Source organism: Globicephala melas, chromosome 6, assembly GCF_963455315.2.
Source record: "Globicephala melas chromosome 6, mGloMel1.2, whole genome shotgun sequence".
NCBI classification, from domain to species: domain Eukaryota; kingdom Metazoa; phylum Chordata; class Mammalia; order Artiodactyla; family Delphinidae; genus Globicephala; species Globicephala melas.
This window is the reverse complement of record NC_083319.1, coordinates 34,092,015-34,111,879: the sequence shown is the minus strand read 5'-3', so window position 1 is coordinate 34,111,879 and position 19,865 is coordinate 34,092,015. Positions and strand designations below refer to the sequence as shown.

The 19,865-nt window shown below is 40.0% G+C and overlaps 1 protein-coding gene across 2 annotated transcripts in view; it reads left to right on the top strand.

Moving 5' to 3' along the window:
- The window catches only part of ANP32B (acidic nuclear phosphoprotein 32 family member B), a 27,146-nt gene extending 7,281 nt beyond the window's left edge, over nucleotides 1–19,865 (top strand). The window contains exons 2-7 of one of the 2 annotated variants that reach the window (XM_030829808.3): nucleotides 4,824–4,973; nucleotides 8,164–8,286; nucleotides 13,672–13,861; nucleotides 16,967–17,091; nucleotides 18,116–18,191; nucleotides 19,406–19,865. In XM_030829808.3, the coding sequence (XP_030685668.1) occupies nucleotides 4,824–4,973; nucleotides 8,164–8,286; nucleotides 13,672–13,861; nucleotides 16,967–17,091; nucleotides 18,116–18,191; nucleotides 19,406–19,473 (732 nt within the window). In that variant the 3' untranslated portion in view covers nucleotides 19,474–19,865. Of the gene's footprint in view, nucleotides 1–4,823; nucleotides 4,974–8,163; nucleotides 8,287–13,671; nucleotides 13,862–16,966; nucleotides 17,092–18,115; nucleotides 18,192–19,405 lie in introns of those variants that run through there. The other variant, XR_004033712.2, reaches the window with a different exon arrangement.

Genomic DNA, 19,865 nt, shown 5'->3' with positions numbered 1-19,865 from the left:
CCAAAGTTAAGTCATCTTTCTTCAATCAGAAAGCCTGGTAACTCTGCCTTGGATCAAATAGCTCCCTGAGTTGTGCCCACAAATGTACAAGTGCCTGCCCAACCTTCCCTCCTGGGAGGATTTGGGACATAAGGAGGAAAAACTAGGGCTGCTTTTTCTTGATTAGAGCCTCCCATTTATTCTGGGTCTAGATTGGGATGCCATGGCATTGTATGTCCCCCACCCCATGTACCTTCCTTTGTAAGGCAGTCTGGATCCCTTCACCCTCAAGAAGGAATTGGGGGAGAGGGGAGGCTTAGTTATCTCAAGTGCTGCTGACACAATGCCTGAGAGCAGACACCTTTTCACCAGGGTCCTGTTTAGAACTTTAGACTGGCTAGAATGCTGCTTATGGCAGGCTTTCCAGACCTGTCATCCTTGGGCACAGCCCTAAGTGGACCCTCCTTTGGTCTCTGCTTTCTGCAGTAATTTCTCACTCTGCTCTGTGCTTGTTTGTGGCTCATCTTCTTACTGTGCCTCTGGAACTTTGTTCTGGGGTTAGCCCATTTCTTTACTACGTGCTTAGTCTTCCTGGAAAAGTCTAGGGACATGATTTCACTGCTGAGCCATACAGCCCAGCCCTTCCCTGTACTCACCCCAATACATTCTGTTGCCTCCTACTCAAGGAGAAAATTAAAGGTCTCAGGTGTGCGTTCCCTGACTTCTCACTCTCCCACTTACAAACTTACCTGCACCTGTACCCATCCTAGCCATCTCTTCTCCATGAAAGAGCTGCCCCATCCTCAATAAGAGTAGAATAACATCTCATTTTTAAATATGTATCTTTTATAATTTGTTGTTGTTGAATGATTTTTTTGTTTTCTGATGATTTATATTTTTATGGCTTGTCTGCTTTTTTGTCATTTCTTTTGAGGTGTTTGGTTTTTTCCTCACTTAGGGTAAAAACAGTATCCTCAAGAAAAAGATAACTATATGCAAATACCTAGAATTTCCATATGTCAAGAAAGGTCACCAAAAAAGTGTTAAGAGGGATTGGTTGCCGTTTTAAATAAAGAACTCAAAACTCAGAGACTCTAACGTTTATATTTTTTTTCACCTAGCAATAGATTGTGAGGAAACAATCCTTATTACAAAAGAAATTTCACATAAAAAGATAGCATGGCATTATATATAATAAACTTGGAAACATGTTCAATAGGGAGGATTGTAATTTATGGTGCATCCATACACTTCAATTTCTTTAGCCATTAAAAAATATTTATAATTGTTAAAATATGCTAAGTAATATTGTTTCATCTTGCTGTGTTTAAAATATACAAAGACTGAAAAAAAAAACCCAAAGTATTAAGTGACAAACAGCAATATGCTTTAAGCAGCATTAATGTGATTATGCTTAAGATCAGAAAGTAGGTTCTCTTCATACCCAGGTTTCCTCTGTTTCATCATCTGCTCATTCCCCTACAATCCGGACACAAACCCCAATGCCACTTTTTCTGCATTTGACAGTTGTGAAGGCTCCTTCTCATACTGAGGTATGGTGGTAACTAAAATAGACATGACCCTGCCATCATGAAGCTTGATGAAATTTCAAGGCTAGCGGTGACCTTTTTAAAAAATTATTTTATTTTTAATATTTATTTCTTTATTTGACCCCGCTAGGTCTTAGTTGTGTCATGGGGGATCTAGTTCCCTGACCAGGGATGGAACCTGGGCTCCCTGCATTGGGAGCGTGGAGCCTTAGTCACTGGACCACCAGCGAAGTCCCTAGGAGTGACCTTTTTTTTAACCTTTATTTTTTTTAATAGATTAATCTCATCATAGAAATGTTAAATAAGGTTATGGAAAAGTCCCGCAGCCAGTCACTTTCTCTCCCTGAGAAGAATATAAGAAAGTGAATGTGTGATATGTGACATAAATGAAAACATTTTATACATTTTGTGCCTTTTTCATCATACACTGTATCCTGGAAGTGAGTCCTTTGTTGATGGACAGTTGTATTGTTATCTAATTTTTTTCAATCCTTTCCCCCCCCCCCCCAGTAACTTCTTATGCCTTATTTCATAAACCTTTCTGGGTGTTTGAAACTAATGCTTCACCTTTGGGTACTACTGATTCTTCTCAAGTCACCTTTGCAGGATCCCCCAGGTTCCATCCTTGGTTCTCTTCCTAGGAATTCCATCTTTTCACTGCTGTCTCTACCCTGATGACTTCCGAATCAGAACTTAAAACTAGAACTCCCATGAACTCCAGACCCTCATGTCCAGCTGCCTGGGGATGCTTTCACCTGGACTTCTCATGAGAACTTTAAACTTGGTATTATTTGTGGTATTCATTATATACCTGCTCCCCCCCTACCCCGACCCCATCCCCAAAGCAGTTCCTTCCTATTTCCATCCAGCTACGTAGTTCCCATTTCTTTAAACCAGAACCTCAATTCCTCTCCATCATCTTTCATACTCAGCAGTTAGATTTGCAGATTTGGACCACTTTAACGTCTTTTTTTCCCTCCCAATTTCTCCTTGATTCCTATTCGGCTATTTGGTTCAGCAGACTTGTTCTAACTCTTTGATGACTCTAGTTAAAGCAGAATTTTACCAGTTGAGAGAAATGTCCAAGAGGTACACCCGTGGGCTGGGAGGCAAAATGGCTATCTAAATTCCTCCTTACTTGGCTTTTGGCATATTGGTGTCATCCTGTATAAGGTTTTTGGATTCTCTGTCAGATATAGTCATAGAAAACCCCCCAAATCAAATAGAAACATTTATTTGTAGTGCAGTATACTACTTAGGTTGGTGGGGGATTACAGTTGACCTTTTTTAAAAAAAAAATGATTTGCTGGTTTTACTCTTTTTAATAAATGTATTTATTTTTTATTTATTTATTTTTGGCTGTGTTGGGTCTTTGTTGCAGCGCCTGGGCTTTCTCTAGTTGCGGCAATGGGGGCTACTCTTTGTTGCAGTGTGCGGGCTTACCATTGTGGTGGCTTCTTTGGTTGCGGGGCACGGGCTCTAGGCGCATGGGCTTCAGTAGTTGTGGCACGCAGGCTCAGTAGTTGTGGCTCACAGGCTTTAGAGCACAGGCTCAGTAGTTGTGGTGCATGGGCTTAATTGCTCCGTGGCATGTGGGATCTTCCCGGACCAGGGATCGAACCCGTGTCCCCTGCGTCGGCAGGCGGATTCCCAACCACTGTGCAACCAAGGGAAGTCCTACTTTTTTTTTTTTAATACAAAAGAAATACATGCTTGTAGAAAACCTAGTACAGATAGGAATAAAGTAAATAGCAAAGGTCTTTGTCATTCTCCTGCAGCCTTTCCCAGTATTCACTATGCCCCAAGCACTACTTTCTATAACAGTTCTACTTCACAGATGAGGAAACTGAGGCACAGATAGGTTAAGTGACTTGCCTAAGGTCACACAGGTTGTGAGTGGCAAAGCCAGAATTCAACTCTAAGCATCTGTCTCTGGAGCCCAGCTCTCCTCAGTCTACCTTAAGTTTTCAGATATGCTAATTTTCATCAGAAGAGGAAAGAATGTCCGAGGTAGCTAGAGAAAAGTGGAGGGAAGGGAAGAAACAAAAGATATAATGGGCCTGTATGCATCCTGAAAGCAAGGCTTCTGAAGAGGAAGTAGAGTAGTGAGAAGTAGTGAAGAAGCGAGCAAGAAGTTGTGGTGTTGTGGGTGTCACAGACTCTAAATCAGTTTCCTTCTCTGTAACTGAGGGAAGGGTATGGTGGTACAAAGAAAAATGAGTAAATTCTCCATAAATGTTAGCAATTGCTAGAGTAGTATCCTTGGATTTTGTATGAGAGAATAAAGATACTACTAGCCCCTATTTTCATTTTAGAACTATCAGCATCTCTTCATACATGCTTGATTAATGCTATTAAACGTGTTAGATTCACTGCAAGAATGCCTTTGGCAGTTAAAACTAATTTGCATCAGTGTAAATTTATCAAAATGTGTTTAAAACTTGCAAGTTTCAGAGTCAACCACAGAGCAAGAATGGCAGTAGGAATTATCACGGTAGATATTCACACAGTAGACTTTATTAAATAATCAGTATTCACAGTCTTCAGATGTGATACCTTTGGATGGATTTGAATTCTGAATTTCAGGACCTCCAAATAAGGAGATTTTGTTGCCTGAAAAAGGAACCTAATATCTAACAGTTCTCTCCCCTAGAAATACTTTCTTACATGTAACACAAAATGATCTTTGTTTTGAATTAAGGCCTCTTGCATCTTGATCTTTTCCTAGTGTTAGAATAATCTTAGTAAAGATTAATAAGACCAAAAGTAGAAATGTATAGTCCGGAAACCTGTAGACACAATCTCTTAGTGACCTTGATGGGAAAAGTGAAGCTTTCCTCTTTTCCTTGTGTCAGTCTCCTGGGCCTTGAGGAAGACTCGGCCTAAAGGGGTTGTAGGGGTTGTGGACTCAGCCTAAAGAGGTTGCAGGGGTTGTGGTGGGGTATCTTCACTCCACATTTGTAGTTAAAGCTGCCCCTTGCGGAAGAGACTTGGGAAAAGGAATAAGGGGGGTATCATTTCTTCACTTACCTTGTAAGAACTGTAGTTTCTGTCTCTGGAAAATAAAGGGTTTAAATCTTTATTTGTATCATGGTGTGACATTCCACCCTTGATATCTATTAGAATATTGTTACTAAAGGCTTAATCATTTTTCATTTATTTATAACTGTGACCTAGGTCTAAGTTGAGGCTGCCACTATATGTGGGTGGTTTGGTGGGTATTTATGATTGGAGTTTTTGCATTGTTTTCTGCATGTTTTTTAAAGCTTTTCTTCCCCACTTTGTCACCCACAGGTTCGAGAACTTGTCCTGGACAATTGCAAATCAAATGATGGGAAAATTGAGGGCCTAACAGCTGAATTTGTGAACTTAGAGTTCCTCAGTTTAATAAATGTAGGCTTGATTTCAGTTTCAAATCTCCCCAAACTACCTAAATTGAAAAAGGTAAGTGCTTTTTCTTTAACAGTAGAAGAGAGAACCATCCTGCGGAAGGGAAAAATATATGATTCTATCTGTAAGGAAGCGTTTAGTGTAGCAGAAAGCATATGGCCTTTGGAACTGGGCAGATCTGGGATTGAATTCCAGCTCTAACGTTTCCCTGATGGGTAAATCTTCCTCAGGTTACTTAATTTCTCTAAGACTCAGTTTCCTCATCTGTAAACTTGTAATACCACCTGACCTTGCAGAATTGCTGTGATGTTTGGAAATAATACATGTTGGGTGCTGAATAAATAGTAGTTATGAAGAATAATTACTTTGTGAATAATTTATTACTTGTTATGAATCTGTTGCTATGATGTTAACTCATTGTTCTTAGTATGCTCTGGTTTAAGAACCACAGGTGCCTCCCATTCTCCGTGTTTTATGTTAAGGGAGAATTGAAGTGTAGACCTTTCAAATTTGTAGTCTATGTTATTTCAAACCCATTATGTAATTCTTAATGACTAGGAAGTTTAAAATGTGTTGTGATTGACTGCAAGAGTTCATTTTAACAAAACTGCTGTACTTCCCTATCCTAGTTGACGGCCCATTGTTAGGGCTTTATTGGTCTAATTATAAACCAATTGCTATCCCCCCTAACAACCCCCCCCCAAAAAAAACAACAAACAAAAAAACCTCAAGAAAAATGTTTTTTTCATGTCCTTACACGTTGCCCTGTCACAAAGCCCCAGAATGTCAGAACTGGAAGAAACTTAGATCTTCTAGCCTTGTTTTACAGGCACAGAGACCCAGAAAATACAGAAAGGTACAGTAATTTGCCTAAAGCCACCCACAGAAGTGGTTAGTACTGGAACCAAAGCTAGAACCCATATCTTCCTGTTTGCTAATCCAGTATCTTTTCCATTACATACGAAAATGTTTGTGGTCATGGCAGTGTTGCAGAATTCTCCACTGTTTACCTAATCTCTTTATTAGGGAGTTTAAGTTGAACCTTCATCTAGAAAAGATACACATAGAAAACAAATCAAATTGAGGCAAAGGACAAGTAGGCTGTTCCTGTAACTTGCTTGCTTGAATTCTGAGAGGGACTTGTTTTTTGGTTAAGTACGTGAATTAAAATCCAGAAGTGCTTTTTATTTATTTGCCTTTTTTAGGTAATAAATGCTCAGGAAGTCCTCATAAGTTTCAGGGCAACCCTCCTGTCAGAAAGAATTCTGTTATGTTTAAATTTGTAAATTTTTTTTCTTTTTTCTGACAGTCATTTCCTTTAGAGGTTCAAGTGTAATCCTTTTATGTTTGCATAGTTTGTTGTGACATTGGAAGCTCTGATAAGCCTATAAAAAACTGATGGCTTTTTAGCCTGTATCTACATAAACTTGATGCTAGCAGGTCCCTACTGTGTGTTTTGTGTTCTGTTCTGCTTTTCTAGCATCCTGGTACATTTTCCTGAATTACCATGGTCTGTGTACTATCACACTTATTCAGAAAGTCAGTGTATCAGTGTATCAAATCCTTCTGAAGTCCTATTAATCACTTACCTTGTAGGGTCAGAGAGGGAGGAATAGAGATATCTGTAAACCAAACTTAAAGGCACATTGCGTGTTCTCACAGCTGATTTTCTTCCTACCCTAGAGCACAGATTGTTTTTTTTTTTTTTAACAAGAAACAGGTTCTGAAAGAAATTTTGGTGTATAAATGTCGCAGGTTTCCTAAATTTACACATTGATTTCATTTCAAAATAAATATGCCACTAAATGCTTTGGCAGATTGCCTTGTTATCTCTACTCCCTAAGATACTCATGTTGAAAGGATGTGAATACTACATGTGTCGATATTCTAACCAACCAAGAGAAATTTTAGATATTTTACTGGACTGTCCCATCAGAAGGAAAAAAATGTATTGAAATGTTGCATTTTTCTCTTCCGAAATGCTTAATAACACCAAAGCAGCAGACTTACTGTTTTTTAAACTCATTCTTTCAACGAATATTTAAATTTTTAAAAGTTCCTCTATTCTGCATCATGTCCTTCATTTCATTGCATGCCAGACTAAATTGCATAAGTTGTCATGCTGTTCTAGGTACATAGCATAGCGGGGAGCACATTGAAGCTAGCCTGCCTGGCTTCAAATCATAGGTTCACCGATGTAACAGCTGTGTGATCTATGGGCACTTATGTCGTCTCTTCATAGTTCATTTTTGTCATCTGTAAATGGGGGTAATAATTCTACCTACCCCATAGGGTGATTGTGAGATCAAATGAGTTCATGGATTTCTAGTGCTTTGAACAGTGCCTGAAGTACTGTGTAAGGGTTAGATACAGTTACCATTGTTGTTGGCAGTTAAAAGAGAATTGAAACTAGCTGTCTGGCTTTAGTTTTCTTCATCTGCAAAATGAAGAGTTTGAATTAGATGCTCTCAACCATCTTATTTTTCCAGGCTCCAATTTCTTTCACTCTAAGAGTCCAATATTCCTTGGTGAAGGCTCGTTCCTTCATTGGCATACCACTTGCTGTGCTACTTGACCTGCAGCTAAGAAATTAGAGTGGGTTCTTACAAAGGCTAGTGCCAGGTTTGTGTAAGAAGTGTCCTCTGGGGAGTTGGTTTCGTCAGCCCTTTCGAAGCCGTTGCCCCAGTCCCTTTTTCCAAAGTCATGGAGCTTCTTTAAGGGCTTGTACCATTCCTGTAGCCTTCAGAGCAACATCCCCTGGTGGCTTCCAGATGTAGAACTCCATGGTGAGCCAACACTGAACAGAACCAGATTAGGTTTCAAGTGGGCATTGTGAGCTTTGCTTGGCACACAGAATAGCTGCTTAGAATGCACAGACCATTTACCCTTCCTGGCAGGTATAGAGTATTACAACTTCTCAAAGAATTCTCATTTGCTTTGACCCACTTTTTAGGTTAGAAAATGTATTTGCTGATGTTAGGGGCCAGCAAACCGTTATAATTAGCAGCTGGTTAAGAAAATACAACTCTTCTAATCCTTACATGTCTCTCCTTCCCAGAAGTGTTCCTGGGATCTGCAAACTACTTATTTGGGTTTAATCAAACAAAATGAACACACCTGCCCTAATAAAAAATAGAGATCATTTGATCTTGGTGTTTGAGAACTGTATTCATTATTTATAACACTTCAATGATATGTGTTTCTCTGTGTGTATTTGTGTGCTGTGTGCATTTTCTCTTAACAGCTTGAGCTCAGTGACAATAGAATCTTTGGAGGTCTGGATATGTTAGCAGAAAAACTTCCAAATCTTACACATCTAAACTTAAGTGGAAATAAACTGAAAGATATCAGCACCCTGGAACCTTTGGTAAGTAATCAAGAATTTGAAAACCAGGACTTATTGGTCATTTTCATTTTCATATTTCTTTATTGTGAGGGAAATAATTGGAAATAATAATTGACTGAGAAAATGGTGTTTTTTTATAGTACTTCTTATAGAAAGAGTCCAGTTTTAAAGAATCAGGGCCTCTTTAGTTACACGTGTTCCTGTGACTTTGCTCTCCCTCCCTTATTATTGTGGTAGCTTCCTTCAAAGGGGAATTCTTTTCTTTTTTGTCCTTTTTAAATGTCATATATTAACTATAGCCTTAAACATTTATCTTAAAATTGTTTCCCCAGACTGGCCAGACTGTTCTATATTATACTTTTACAGAAAAGGCTGTTTATATTGGGTGACATATCTGATCTGTAGATGGAACAGGCCAAGGGCAGCTCCACTGAGTTTTAGGTCTTCTAATTCATGATCTTGTGTTGTAGCTGGATCACTGTTGCCTAAAGTTTTGCATGGGAACCCCCAGATTCTCCTCAGTCTTACATACTGGGATAAGCTATGGAAAGTTAAATGCCAGTTGGGTTATAGACTTGCTGTGTGACCTTGGGCAAATTGCTTCTTCTCTCTGGGCCTCAGTTTCCTCATTTATGAAGCAGGAAGGATAATAATCCCTGCCTAACTTACCTCACTTAGGAGTTCTGAGAATAAAATAAGGTAATGCACTTACTTTGCTTTGTAAGTTGGGAAGCTGTGTTAATGGGGGTCCAGTCTAGTGGAACTTGTAGTGACCAGAAAAGACCTTCTGGAGGCAGGGATAAATGCAGGGTAGGGGTAGCCCCACAGCCTGTTCTCTTTGGCTGCCACCTGGAAATTCCTATTCCATTCAACAATTCAAGATTGTTAAACGACTTTTTTCCCCTAAATATGACATTCTATTCATAGAAGTAGAATTCTATTTTAATAAGGCTAATGAACTCAAACTTGTTTCATATCACCCAAAGAAGTTTGTGGCAGCTTTCTGGGTTTTTTTTTTTTTTTTTTTCTGTTGTACATAAAGTCAGTATTTCCATATGACTTAACTTGCAAACATTAATTGGGAGAGGGGCTATACAGCAGATAGGAGCTGTCTTTCAGGATCCAGCACAGCAGAACCCAAGAGGATAAGGCATCCTTCTGCTATCTCTATCTTTTCTGATATCACAATATATTAAAATATTTGCACTTCATATCATTTGTACAGAATGTGCTGTTGATATTTCAAGAGAAGATAGAGTTAAATTATGACTCTTAATAAAGAGGATTTCCTGCTAAAACTATAGGGTCTTTTCCCTCCTAATAGTAATTGAGGGTCTGTTCCAATATAGATTTAGTCACTGTTTACCGAGTCCCTTTGTTTTTATGTTTCATTAAGTAGACCACATTTAGCTCATTTCTCATAAATGTTGCGAGCCTGTTGTTCACCTTTGCTCCATGAATTTTGTCCCCTTTTTTCTGTTACCAGTTCACTCAGATACTTGGGCTCCCTACTTTTTCACTAGTTCTGTTTTCCTCCAAATCAATCCCCATTTCCAATGTTTAAGCAAACATTTATTGCAGTTTGCTTTATTCAAGGATGTTAACATTTGCCCATGTATCCTCATGTAATGCAAAGAAGAGGGAATGTCCTCCTTTTAGAAATGAGGAAACCAAGTTTAATTACTCAGCAGCTGCAGAATAAATGGCGAGTAGGGATTCAAATCCAAGTCCATCCTTCTTTCCACTGCCCTTGGGACCTGTTCTTCTCTTTTTAACCTATAAATTTATCCCATACCCAAATTGACCTAAGCTGGGAGTTCCAAAAGGAGCACTAAATTAAGTGCTGATGGTCTCCCAGTCCCATGGGGCACTCTAAGCCTTTATTGTTTGTGTTAATGACAGGCTATCAATTTAGGGTCATTGTAAGCACAGGAACCCCTTCTCTCTAGAACAGAGCACCAGGCAGTACCTTTCCATGCTAAATCACTGGCCATTGCCTAATTCTCCTAGCAGCCTTAGTCTTCTTTGATGTTTCATCAGAAGCTTTTGTCAGTGTCCTAGCATTCAGAGGCAGAGCAGAAGCAGACATTGTGTGGGAGTTGTTCCTGACCTGGTCAGTGATTTATTAGGGGCCTTTGGTGGCTATGAAAGTCTCAATCCCCTGGGGCAATGAAGTATGAGAAAAATAATCATTATAATATTTACCATTTTTGGAGGATCTGCTATGTACCATACACTGTAGTGGTTGCTTTATGTATATTATCCCATTAGTAATCCTCAACATTTCTATAAAATGGATAGAAATAGCATGGCCCTCATTTTACACATGAGGAAGCTGAGGCTTAGGAGAGGCTGAATCCCTTGTCCAGAGTCACACACTTGGCTAGGGAGTTGACAGAGCCACAGTGCCACACACCCAGGGCTGTCTGGGAAAGGCTGAGCTGCCATTCTCCTGAACTTTCTATTCAGATTCCTGGGGGCGCTAGGTGGGTCTCCTGACGTTATAACTTCAGGATAAATAAAACTGTAGGAGAAGGTGAAGGGGGGAAATGTTGGGTCCATTTTGACTTCTGAAAGTATTCTTCAGTGGGGAAAACACCATCCTCATCCTCATCAACCACATACATTTTGAACTCCGTCTACGTTGAGCCCAGTTCTTACAGTCAATGCAATGATTGTGAATGCCTCTGCTTACTACAGGGACATTAATCGAGAGACAAAGAAGGCATCAATTCAAACTTCCTTGGACACCTTTTTTAAGAGACCTGGGCCATCCAAACCATCCCCCAAAGCCCTTCTAAATTCTAAGAAGGCAAGCAAAATTATTGTTAATAAAATGTTTAATGTTTATTATGGCTAGCCTATTAGTTTTAGGCCAAATTTCTGAAATGGTAGAGTTGTGGGGGTTTTTTTTTGTTTTTTGTTTTTTAAGCAGTATTTACACATTACATTGGGATCCTGAATAATCTGTGTGTAGTGTATTTTGGGCCTTAAAGCACAATTTTACTGCTTTAAACAATTCTAGAGTCCTACAGTTATTGGGGATTTTGTTATTTGCTTTCACTTTGTTTTCTAGCATACTGTTTGACATGTCCGAATTACTCATAATGGGTCCTTTCTGAAGAAGTAGCAAAAAATGTCACAGATTCAGAGTTGCAGAAACAGGAAAGCCTTGGAGGCCCTGTGTACTAGGCTAGTTGATAGAATTAGAAAACGGGCTTGGGGCACTTTTGAGCATTAAAGATCTGGAGTTGTATGTATTTTTGCACATCCATTCCTAGGAAATAATGTTGAACAGTAAATGGCTCATTCCTTTGAGTGAAGAATTTATACTGAGCCTCTGGGAAAGCTGCCTAAATATATTCATGGTTCTATCTTAGCTGGTATAGAGTCAACCTTTCTGTGAAGAGAAAAGAGTTCTACAGTTGTCTGGGGTGGTATTTCAGCATTTTTTTTCCTCTTTGTCAAGAAGTCATACCTGGGCTTCTGGGGGTCAGGGGCTGTCCAGTAGGGAACCTAATCTGAAAGCTACATGACAGAAAAGCAGTTCTCCCTATGATCAGAAGGGCTGGGGACAGCTTTCTTAAGACCTCAGTGTACTGACTTACATAAGCACATTATTGAATCCACAAAACTCTTGGATCTCTGTACCTTGGTGTTTTGAGGAGTACATTTGTCTGTTGCTGTAACACTGTTCTGTGTTCCATGCTTGGCTCCATGTTCCCAAGGGCTGTTCAGTGAGAATAAAACCAGTGTGGGAACCTCTTTGATGAGGAAGATGAAGATTTGTGAGTGCAGGGATCATCAACCCCTTCCTCTAAAGGACCAGATAATAGATCTTCTAGGCTTTGTAGGCCATGCAGTCTCTGTCACAACTACTCCACTTTGCCATTGTAGCATAAAAGAAGCCATACATAATACATAAACAAGCGAGTGTGGCTGTGTTCCAGTAAAACTTGGTTTACAACTACGGGAGGCAGGCCGGAGTGGGCCAGCCAGCTGTCATTTGCCAAGGCCTGCTTTAGAGCACAGATTTTCAAATGATTTTGTAACTCCCAAGAACTACACAGATACCTCAAGTCCTGCAGACAAGGTTTTGTTCCATCTTTGTTTCTTCCCAGGTCCTTGTGAATGTTGAAATAGATTTCCCAATAAAGCATCGAAGTCTTTAAACATCAACGTTTATTTTTTTACAACTTGCTTCATACAGAGATCCTCTCAGTAATTTTTTAGAGAATGGCAAACTTTTCTCTTGACTCAGAACCATTAAAAGTTAAATTTATGAAGCCGTATATCCATATGCCCCCCAAGCCCCTATTTTAAAAGGCACCAGGCCTCACAGTACTTCACATTTTGTGTTTACTGTTTATCGGTTTGCCCCCTCTTCTGCTCCCCATGAGGGTCTATTGTCACTTTCTGTTGCTGTCTCCTTACTTGCCTGTAATACTAACTCTGCCCTCCCAATCTCTTAATTCACCCTTAATCAAAACTTAATAGACCTGGTATTGAAATACTAGTACACTGATGTAATAACAAATGAAGATCTGAGTAGAATACGTGGACATTTTCCTATTCGCTTTGGCTGCTCAGAAAACTTCTTGGGCCAAGTTTTTAGATCTTAACTGTTTTAGATAGATGAAACAGAGGTTTCAAACAAAGGTATTACAACAAAACTTCAAGGTATGGTAAAAATCAGAAGAATTTTACTTCAGAAAGTTCTGGTAATAGTGGCAATCTTTTCCCCCAAAATTAAAAAAGAAGAAAAGAGTGTAAAGTTTCTCTACTTGTGAAGTTTCAACTCTGAGTCCCCCTTCTTTTCCCCCAGCTTGCACTGACTCCTGTCTTCCCAGAAAATATCTGCATCACCACACTTTGTGCTTTACTAGGTTCTGTTCTCGAGTGTTTCCCATCTGTGTCCCCAAGTAGAAACGTCAAGGATCTTGATGTTGATTGATTTCATTGAAAATTTTTTTTCCCTTCCTATTCTACCACCCCAGAGCACTGAAGACTGACTGCTTGATAACCCAGCAAGTTCTTATTGGTCATTTGATTACTCAAACATTAAAACCTAGTTTTGAACCAAATTTGTTGAAGTCTCTGTTTTGTCTCATATTGTAAAAAGGTCCAGTTTTAATAAATATTTCAAATTCATATTTCTTAAGACTGTTCATACTGCCAAAAGAAAACAGTTCTCTGAGAGGATAGAGGTAGAAGGGAAGGACTAATTAAAAATCTAGTGACCTAATATAAAGGTTGCAAAGGACTTGAAATGTTTTCCTATGTACAAGGCTGAGTAGGTAGCAGCTAATTGAATTCAGAGCCTAGAATTTTACCTCTTTAGGAGATGGGTTTTGTTGCTTATGTTCCTTTGGTTTAGTAGGTATGTTTCTTGATCCTTTTCCTCAGAAAAAGTTGGAATGTCTGAAAAGCCTGGATCTGTTTAACTGTGAGGTTACGAACCTGAATGACTACCGAGAGAGTGTCTTCAAGCTCCTTCCCCAGCTGACCTACCTGGATGGCTATGACCGAGAGGATCGTGAAGCCCCTGACTCAGATGCCGAGGTGGATGGTGTGGATGAAGAAGAGGACGATGAAGGTGAGTGGGCACAAAGCAACGTGCAGTGAACTTAATTTCTGCTTTCCAAAGGTCCTGATTAGGCCACTGAATGCTCTTGCTATTGAGAAAAATAATTTATATCCATGCATGTAGGCGTTCTGTTAAATTTGAAACTCTTAGGGCATTGAAGTCTTCAAATGATCAAAATAGAAAATGGTTTGTTAGCTAATTAGTCTTGAATTTGGAGCCTAGAGATCATAGACTGCTTCAGTCCATTTTTTGAAGTACTTGTGGTTTATGGTTTACTAAAAGGACCATTGCCTCAGGTCTCCTGCCTTTCTCCTAGCTGTTTCCCTTTCTTGGCTAATGCCAGCTTATCCTTACCAACTCAGCTTTGTCAGCACTTCCAGGAAGCATTTTATGATGCTGGAGACCTAGGTCCTTGTATGTGCCAGAGCATCCCCTCGCTTACCTCTTTCGTAGCACTTGTCACTCTGCTATTCTTGTCCCTTCCAACTATGCTATGATTACCTTCTTTTTTTTTTAATTAATTTATTTAGCCGCCTCAGGTCTTAGTTGCGGCACGCAGGATCTTTCATTGTGGCATGCCAGCTCTCTAGCTGTGGCTTAGTTGTCCCGCGTCGCGTGGGATCTTAGTTCCCCGATCAGGGATCGAACCCTCGTCCCCCACATTGGAAGGCGGGTTCTTAACCACTGGACCACCAGGGCAGTCCCTATGATTATCTTCTTATCTCTTTATTCACAGGGCCTAGCACTTGGTACATGTTTTTTACATTCAAATATAAATATCTTTCCTGCTTTGATATATGACTATAGAGTTTTAAAAGGTAATGATTTGAAAGCACTATGTGTTGGATTCCATTTTTCATTAATAAAGGAAATAATTTCTAGCTATAACATGGAATTAGAATATACTTTTTATTTTTGACTTTTTTTTAATATATAAATTTATTTATTTTTGGCTGCATTGGGTCTTCGTTGCTGCGCGTGGGCTCTCTCTAGTTGAGGCGAGTGGGGGCCACTCTTCGCCGTGGAGCGCGGGCCTCGCATTGCGGTGGCCTCCCTCGTTGCGGAGCACGGGCTCTAGGCACGCAGGCTCAGCTGCTCCGCGGCATGTGGGATCTTCCCGGACCAGGCCTTGAACCCTTGTGCCCTGTGTTGGCAGGCAGATTCTTAACCACTGCGCCACCAGGGAAGCCCCTATTTTTGACATTTGATCAAGTCTTTTTTACATCCTGTTATCTTTTTTTTTTTTTTTTTTTGCGGTACGCGGGCCTCTCACTCTTGTGGCCTCTCCCGTTGCGGAGCACAGGCCCTGGACGCGCAGGCTCAGCGGCCATGGCTCACGGGCCCAGGCGCTTCGCAGCATGTGGGATCCTCCCAGACCCGGGCATGAACCCGTATCCCCTGCATCAGCAGGCAGACTCCCAACCACTGCGCCACCAGGGAAGCCCCATCCTGTTATCTTTAAGAATCTTTGTATATTTTCTACCCAAACTATCCCTCCTGATTAGCTTGTGCTTTCCTTGCACAGTGACTTGTTTACTCTGAGTCACTCTTAGGATAAAAGGTTTCTCACCTGAGTGGCTTAGAGGAAGCAGAGCTACGAGTGATCACATCAATCAGCATGAAGAAAACTTATTCTCCGAGAATTCCTGATGTTGCTAGAATTTGCAGCATTACTGTATTTAAAGTATTATTTTAAATATCTTTAAAGATGAAAGTTTATAAGACAGAAATGGTTAAGAAAAGTGGAGAACATCATCAGGCACCTTGGTTGCAGTTAGTGGGGTAGTACTCTGGAAGCATTTTAGTTTTGTTTTGCAGCAGGTTTGAGACAAGGCAAAAAGAGATGGGATGTTAGATGGTAAAGTGGACGCTGAATAGGATGTTTCATCTTGTTCCAAATGTTTACATCACTTAGTCCCTTCATTGCTTGTTCTCAGTTTTTCTTAAAAACCAGTCTGGTTGTCCATATTTAAGTCCACCTTAAATGGGTTGAGCAGCCACCCATGTGCAGGAGCCTGTAAAGAAAATTCCTTGGAGAGTGGAAGGCAGTTCTTGAGAGCAACATCAGTCAGGCAACAAGTATTTGAGAATTTCCTATGTGCCAGGCTTTTAAAACTATCTAAAAACTAGACTAAAAATAGTTTTAAGAAAAAACAAACACGGTTCCTGTCCCTTGGAGCTTACTGTCTACTAAGAAGAGAAATGTTACGTAATCATAACTAAATAACTAATCACAAGTGAGCAAAGTGTGTGGTAATGGAGAAGCACCAGGTGTGTGAGAGCATAGGAGCTGAGACTGGGGGTCTGGCAAGTTGGCCTGAGGAAGTGATGTTTAACTGAGACTCAAAGGTTGAGCCAGTGTTAGCCACACAGAAAAGAAAGGGAAGAGCATGTGGGGTCCGGAGGCAGGAGAGAGCACAGCGAGCTCCAGGACCTGGAGAGGTAAGAACTAGTTGATGAGAGGCCTGCACCAAATGGAGTAGAAACACAGGACACAGGTGCCTTTCAGCCTGCCTGGCTACCACCACTGCCCCCACCCCCATCCCCATTATGGGGTTATTATGGGTGTTTCCCAGGTTCCTGATTTGCACAGCTGGTTTGTGCTGGTACCCTTACCCCAGAGGAGGTTGGTGGGTCTTTTTTGTTTTTTGTGTGTGTGTGTGTGTGTGACTTTTTACTATGGAGAATTTCAGACATAGACAAAGGTAGAAATAACAGTAAAACTAACTTTAACTTTCATGTTCCCATTACTGAGTTTCAGCTGTGGTCTGTTCACGCCTGATATTATTTTATAGACACACACACTCCCACCCACTTCTCCCCTTCCTTATTTTGAAGCAAATCCTAGGCATTGTATCATTTCATCGGTAAGTGTTGTAGTGTACACTTGGTCCGCCAGGACTCCTGGCCTCTGGATTTTATGGGGCTCAGGTCAAAGGGACTGAGCCTCAGCAACTTGCAAGAAAGGAGGTGACTGTGGTTCGTGGTTTTCCCTGACATTGGTGTGGCCCAGCATTTGTCCTGTGGACCAACCCAAAGCTCCCCACCACCTGAGTAGGTGTACCTTGTGAGACACACAGGGTATTTGATGTATTCCTTTTGGACGGTTTTCAGAAGGAGAAGATGAGGACAAGGAGGAGGATGAGGATGGTGAGGAAGAAGAGTTTGATGATGAAGAGGATGAAGATGAAGACGAAGATGTAGAAGGGGAGGAGGATGAAGATGAAGTCAGTGGGGAGGTCAGTGCACCTCTTGCTGCCCTGCTTCCCATTTGTAATTGAAATAAAAGTGGATTGTTTAAAAAAGAAAAGTCTTCTGAAGAAATTAGTATGCTTGTAAATAGACTAATGGCAATCTGATTAATTTAGCTCTTGTCCCCCTTTTAGTAAATACTAAATAGAATACTTACTGAATGCTAACTAGGCAGTGCTTGGCTCTGCAGAGTAAGTTTTGACCCTTTAACTTTGGGAGGCAGCAGCAAGTTGAGTATTCATTCAGTACGGTGAGGAAACTGGAAACATTGAGAACTGATGGGATGTCCTCCCCTTTGTTGTACTGAAGTGAAGGGTATGTTTACCAAGTCTGAACTTCTTGTATATCCAGCTTAATGCAGTAAATGCATTATGTACCTGCTGTGTTAAAGAGTTGAGGATGAAAAGTTGAAGAAAAATGTGGTCCTGCTCTGAAAGAGGCAGGTAGTCTAATTTATGGGACAGGCAGTAATAACAGTTATCTCTGAGGAGCTGAATACCATAGAAGGATAGGAGAAAGGAGTGACTTTGACCCTAAAGGGGACTTGTGAATACAGGCCAAGAAAATTAGACATCATCAAAAAAAAAAAAAAAATGTTCTTTTGTAGTACAAACGTAAGGCTGAGCATTTGTATAATCTCAGAGGTGTCTAATGAAATTAAGTTTCTGAAAGAAGCTTTTTATAGGAAAGGGAATATGGAAGTCTTTGTCCAAACATGCTTTGAAGTTTTTAAAATTATTTCTGGAGTTACCCATCGTAAGTTGTATACTAATTAAAGATGTCTTTAATTAATGCTTACTTCTGAAAAGCAATTTTTAAAGAAAATTTTTAATTAAGCTCATTAATTTAAGAAAATCCAGCAGTTCTCACTATATTAAAGTAGATAAAAGTAACATTACAGTTTTCTCTTTGAATGAACTGTTAAATTTAATTGACAGTTTTTGTTTCTCTTCGTACTTCTTAACTTGGCAGAATTAATCTAATAATGATATGCTATTTACCATTCTTTAGGAAGAAGAATTTGGACATGATGGAGAAGTTGATGAAGATGAAGACGATGAGGATGAAGATGAGGATGAGGATGAAGGTGGGTTACTGCATGCACTTTGGTCCCTCTCAGTTAAAGATCAAGGGAAATGTCTGTTAATTTAGAATTTGAAATCACTGAGAAGAAAATAAAATGCCTTTGGCCCTGGTGGTCTTCAGAAGCACTTGTAAAGCCCCATTAGTGTGTGTGTACTGGTTCACCCACCTGCTCTACAGCAGTTAGTAGTGCCTGTATGAGGATGGGCGGCCCCGGCCTCAGTCCCCACATGTGTTTTTAGACCCCATCGTTTGTGTTACTGTTAGGCATGAGATTTCTGTGTTCGGAATTTTTTCATTAAAAAAAAACCTTAATTGGATTGTAATCTTTGCAGGGTAGATAAATAGCACCTTTCTAGTTTTTATTGGTGTTATTCCTTTCCCCACCACAACCAAAACCAGTGAAACATCTGTTTATTTATTAGAAAGTAGATTCTAACGCTTGTGTAAGTTTCAGAGTACTGGGTTGGTTGCTGTGCTTTCTGTTGGTTCATACTTTCTCAGCAGCATCTTCTCTCTGTGCAAGTCACAGGACTAAAATTACTTTGGATACAGCAATGATTAGGACCTGGTCTCTGCCTTCAGGGAGCTTTTTGGAACACAATTTAGTGCAGATTTAGCTAATTTCATTAAAGTAGCAGTGAGTTTTTACTAGTTGAAAAGACAGAACGACGTGTAGGTCTCTGTGTCTCAAATACTTAAGGAGTCTGAGAAATCTCTTTTTAGTTAATGTAAACTTGCAACAGTTTGAGTCTTGCCATGTTCTAGGCTAAATACTTGTGCTATTTCATTTAATCCTCAGAATAACCCTATGGAGTCAGTGCCATTGTCCCCATTTTACAAATGAGGAAATAGGCTTAAGGAGCTCCAGAGTCCTTGCTATTTATCTTAATAACTGCTAATGTCTGATTTTGGTGACCAACAAGTGTAAGAAAAATAAACATTTGGTTAGACAGCAACTTAACTTGAGAAAACTGAGTTAACTTTGCTGTGATTTGAGGTGCTGCTGTGCATTTTACCCTTCTTGGTTCCGTGGCTACTGTTTATGCTTCTTAGAATTAAAACTTCTTAATTAACAACCTGTTGATTTGATCAAGCTTACATCATTTTTTATCTCCCAACCCTTAAAAAATGCATTGTTGTTACCTCTGTTAGCAATAATTAGGCAAAGTAAATGCCTTTCCAGTTGTCTCAAAATGAATTTTTATTATTGTACAGAAGAGGAAGAAAGCGGGAAAGGTGAAAAGAGGAAGAGAGAAACAGATGATGAAGGAGAAGATGATTAAGACCCCAAATAACCTGCAAAAAAAGAACTGTTCAGTATTGGTTGGACTGCTCACATGGATTTGGTAGCTGTTTAAAAAAAAAAAAAAAAGTAGCTGTGATACAAACCCCAGGACACCCACCCACCCAAAGAGCCAAAGAATAGTTCCTGTGACATTCCGCCTTCCTCCATTTAGTCCCTCTTGGAAATCCACCACCAAGCTTGGGGACTTCACCCCAACAAAATTGTAAGCATTGTTAGGTTTTCGTGTAAGACTCTTGCTGTAGTGTGGATAGCTATGATTGGTGAGTCAACGGTCCGTGGCTGCCAGTTACACTGAGATTGTAACAGCATTTTTACTTTCTGTACAACAAAGAAGCTTTGTAAATAAAATCTTAACATTTTGGGTCTGTT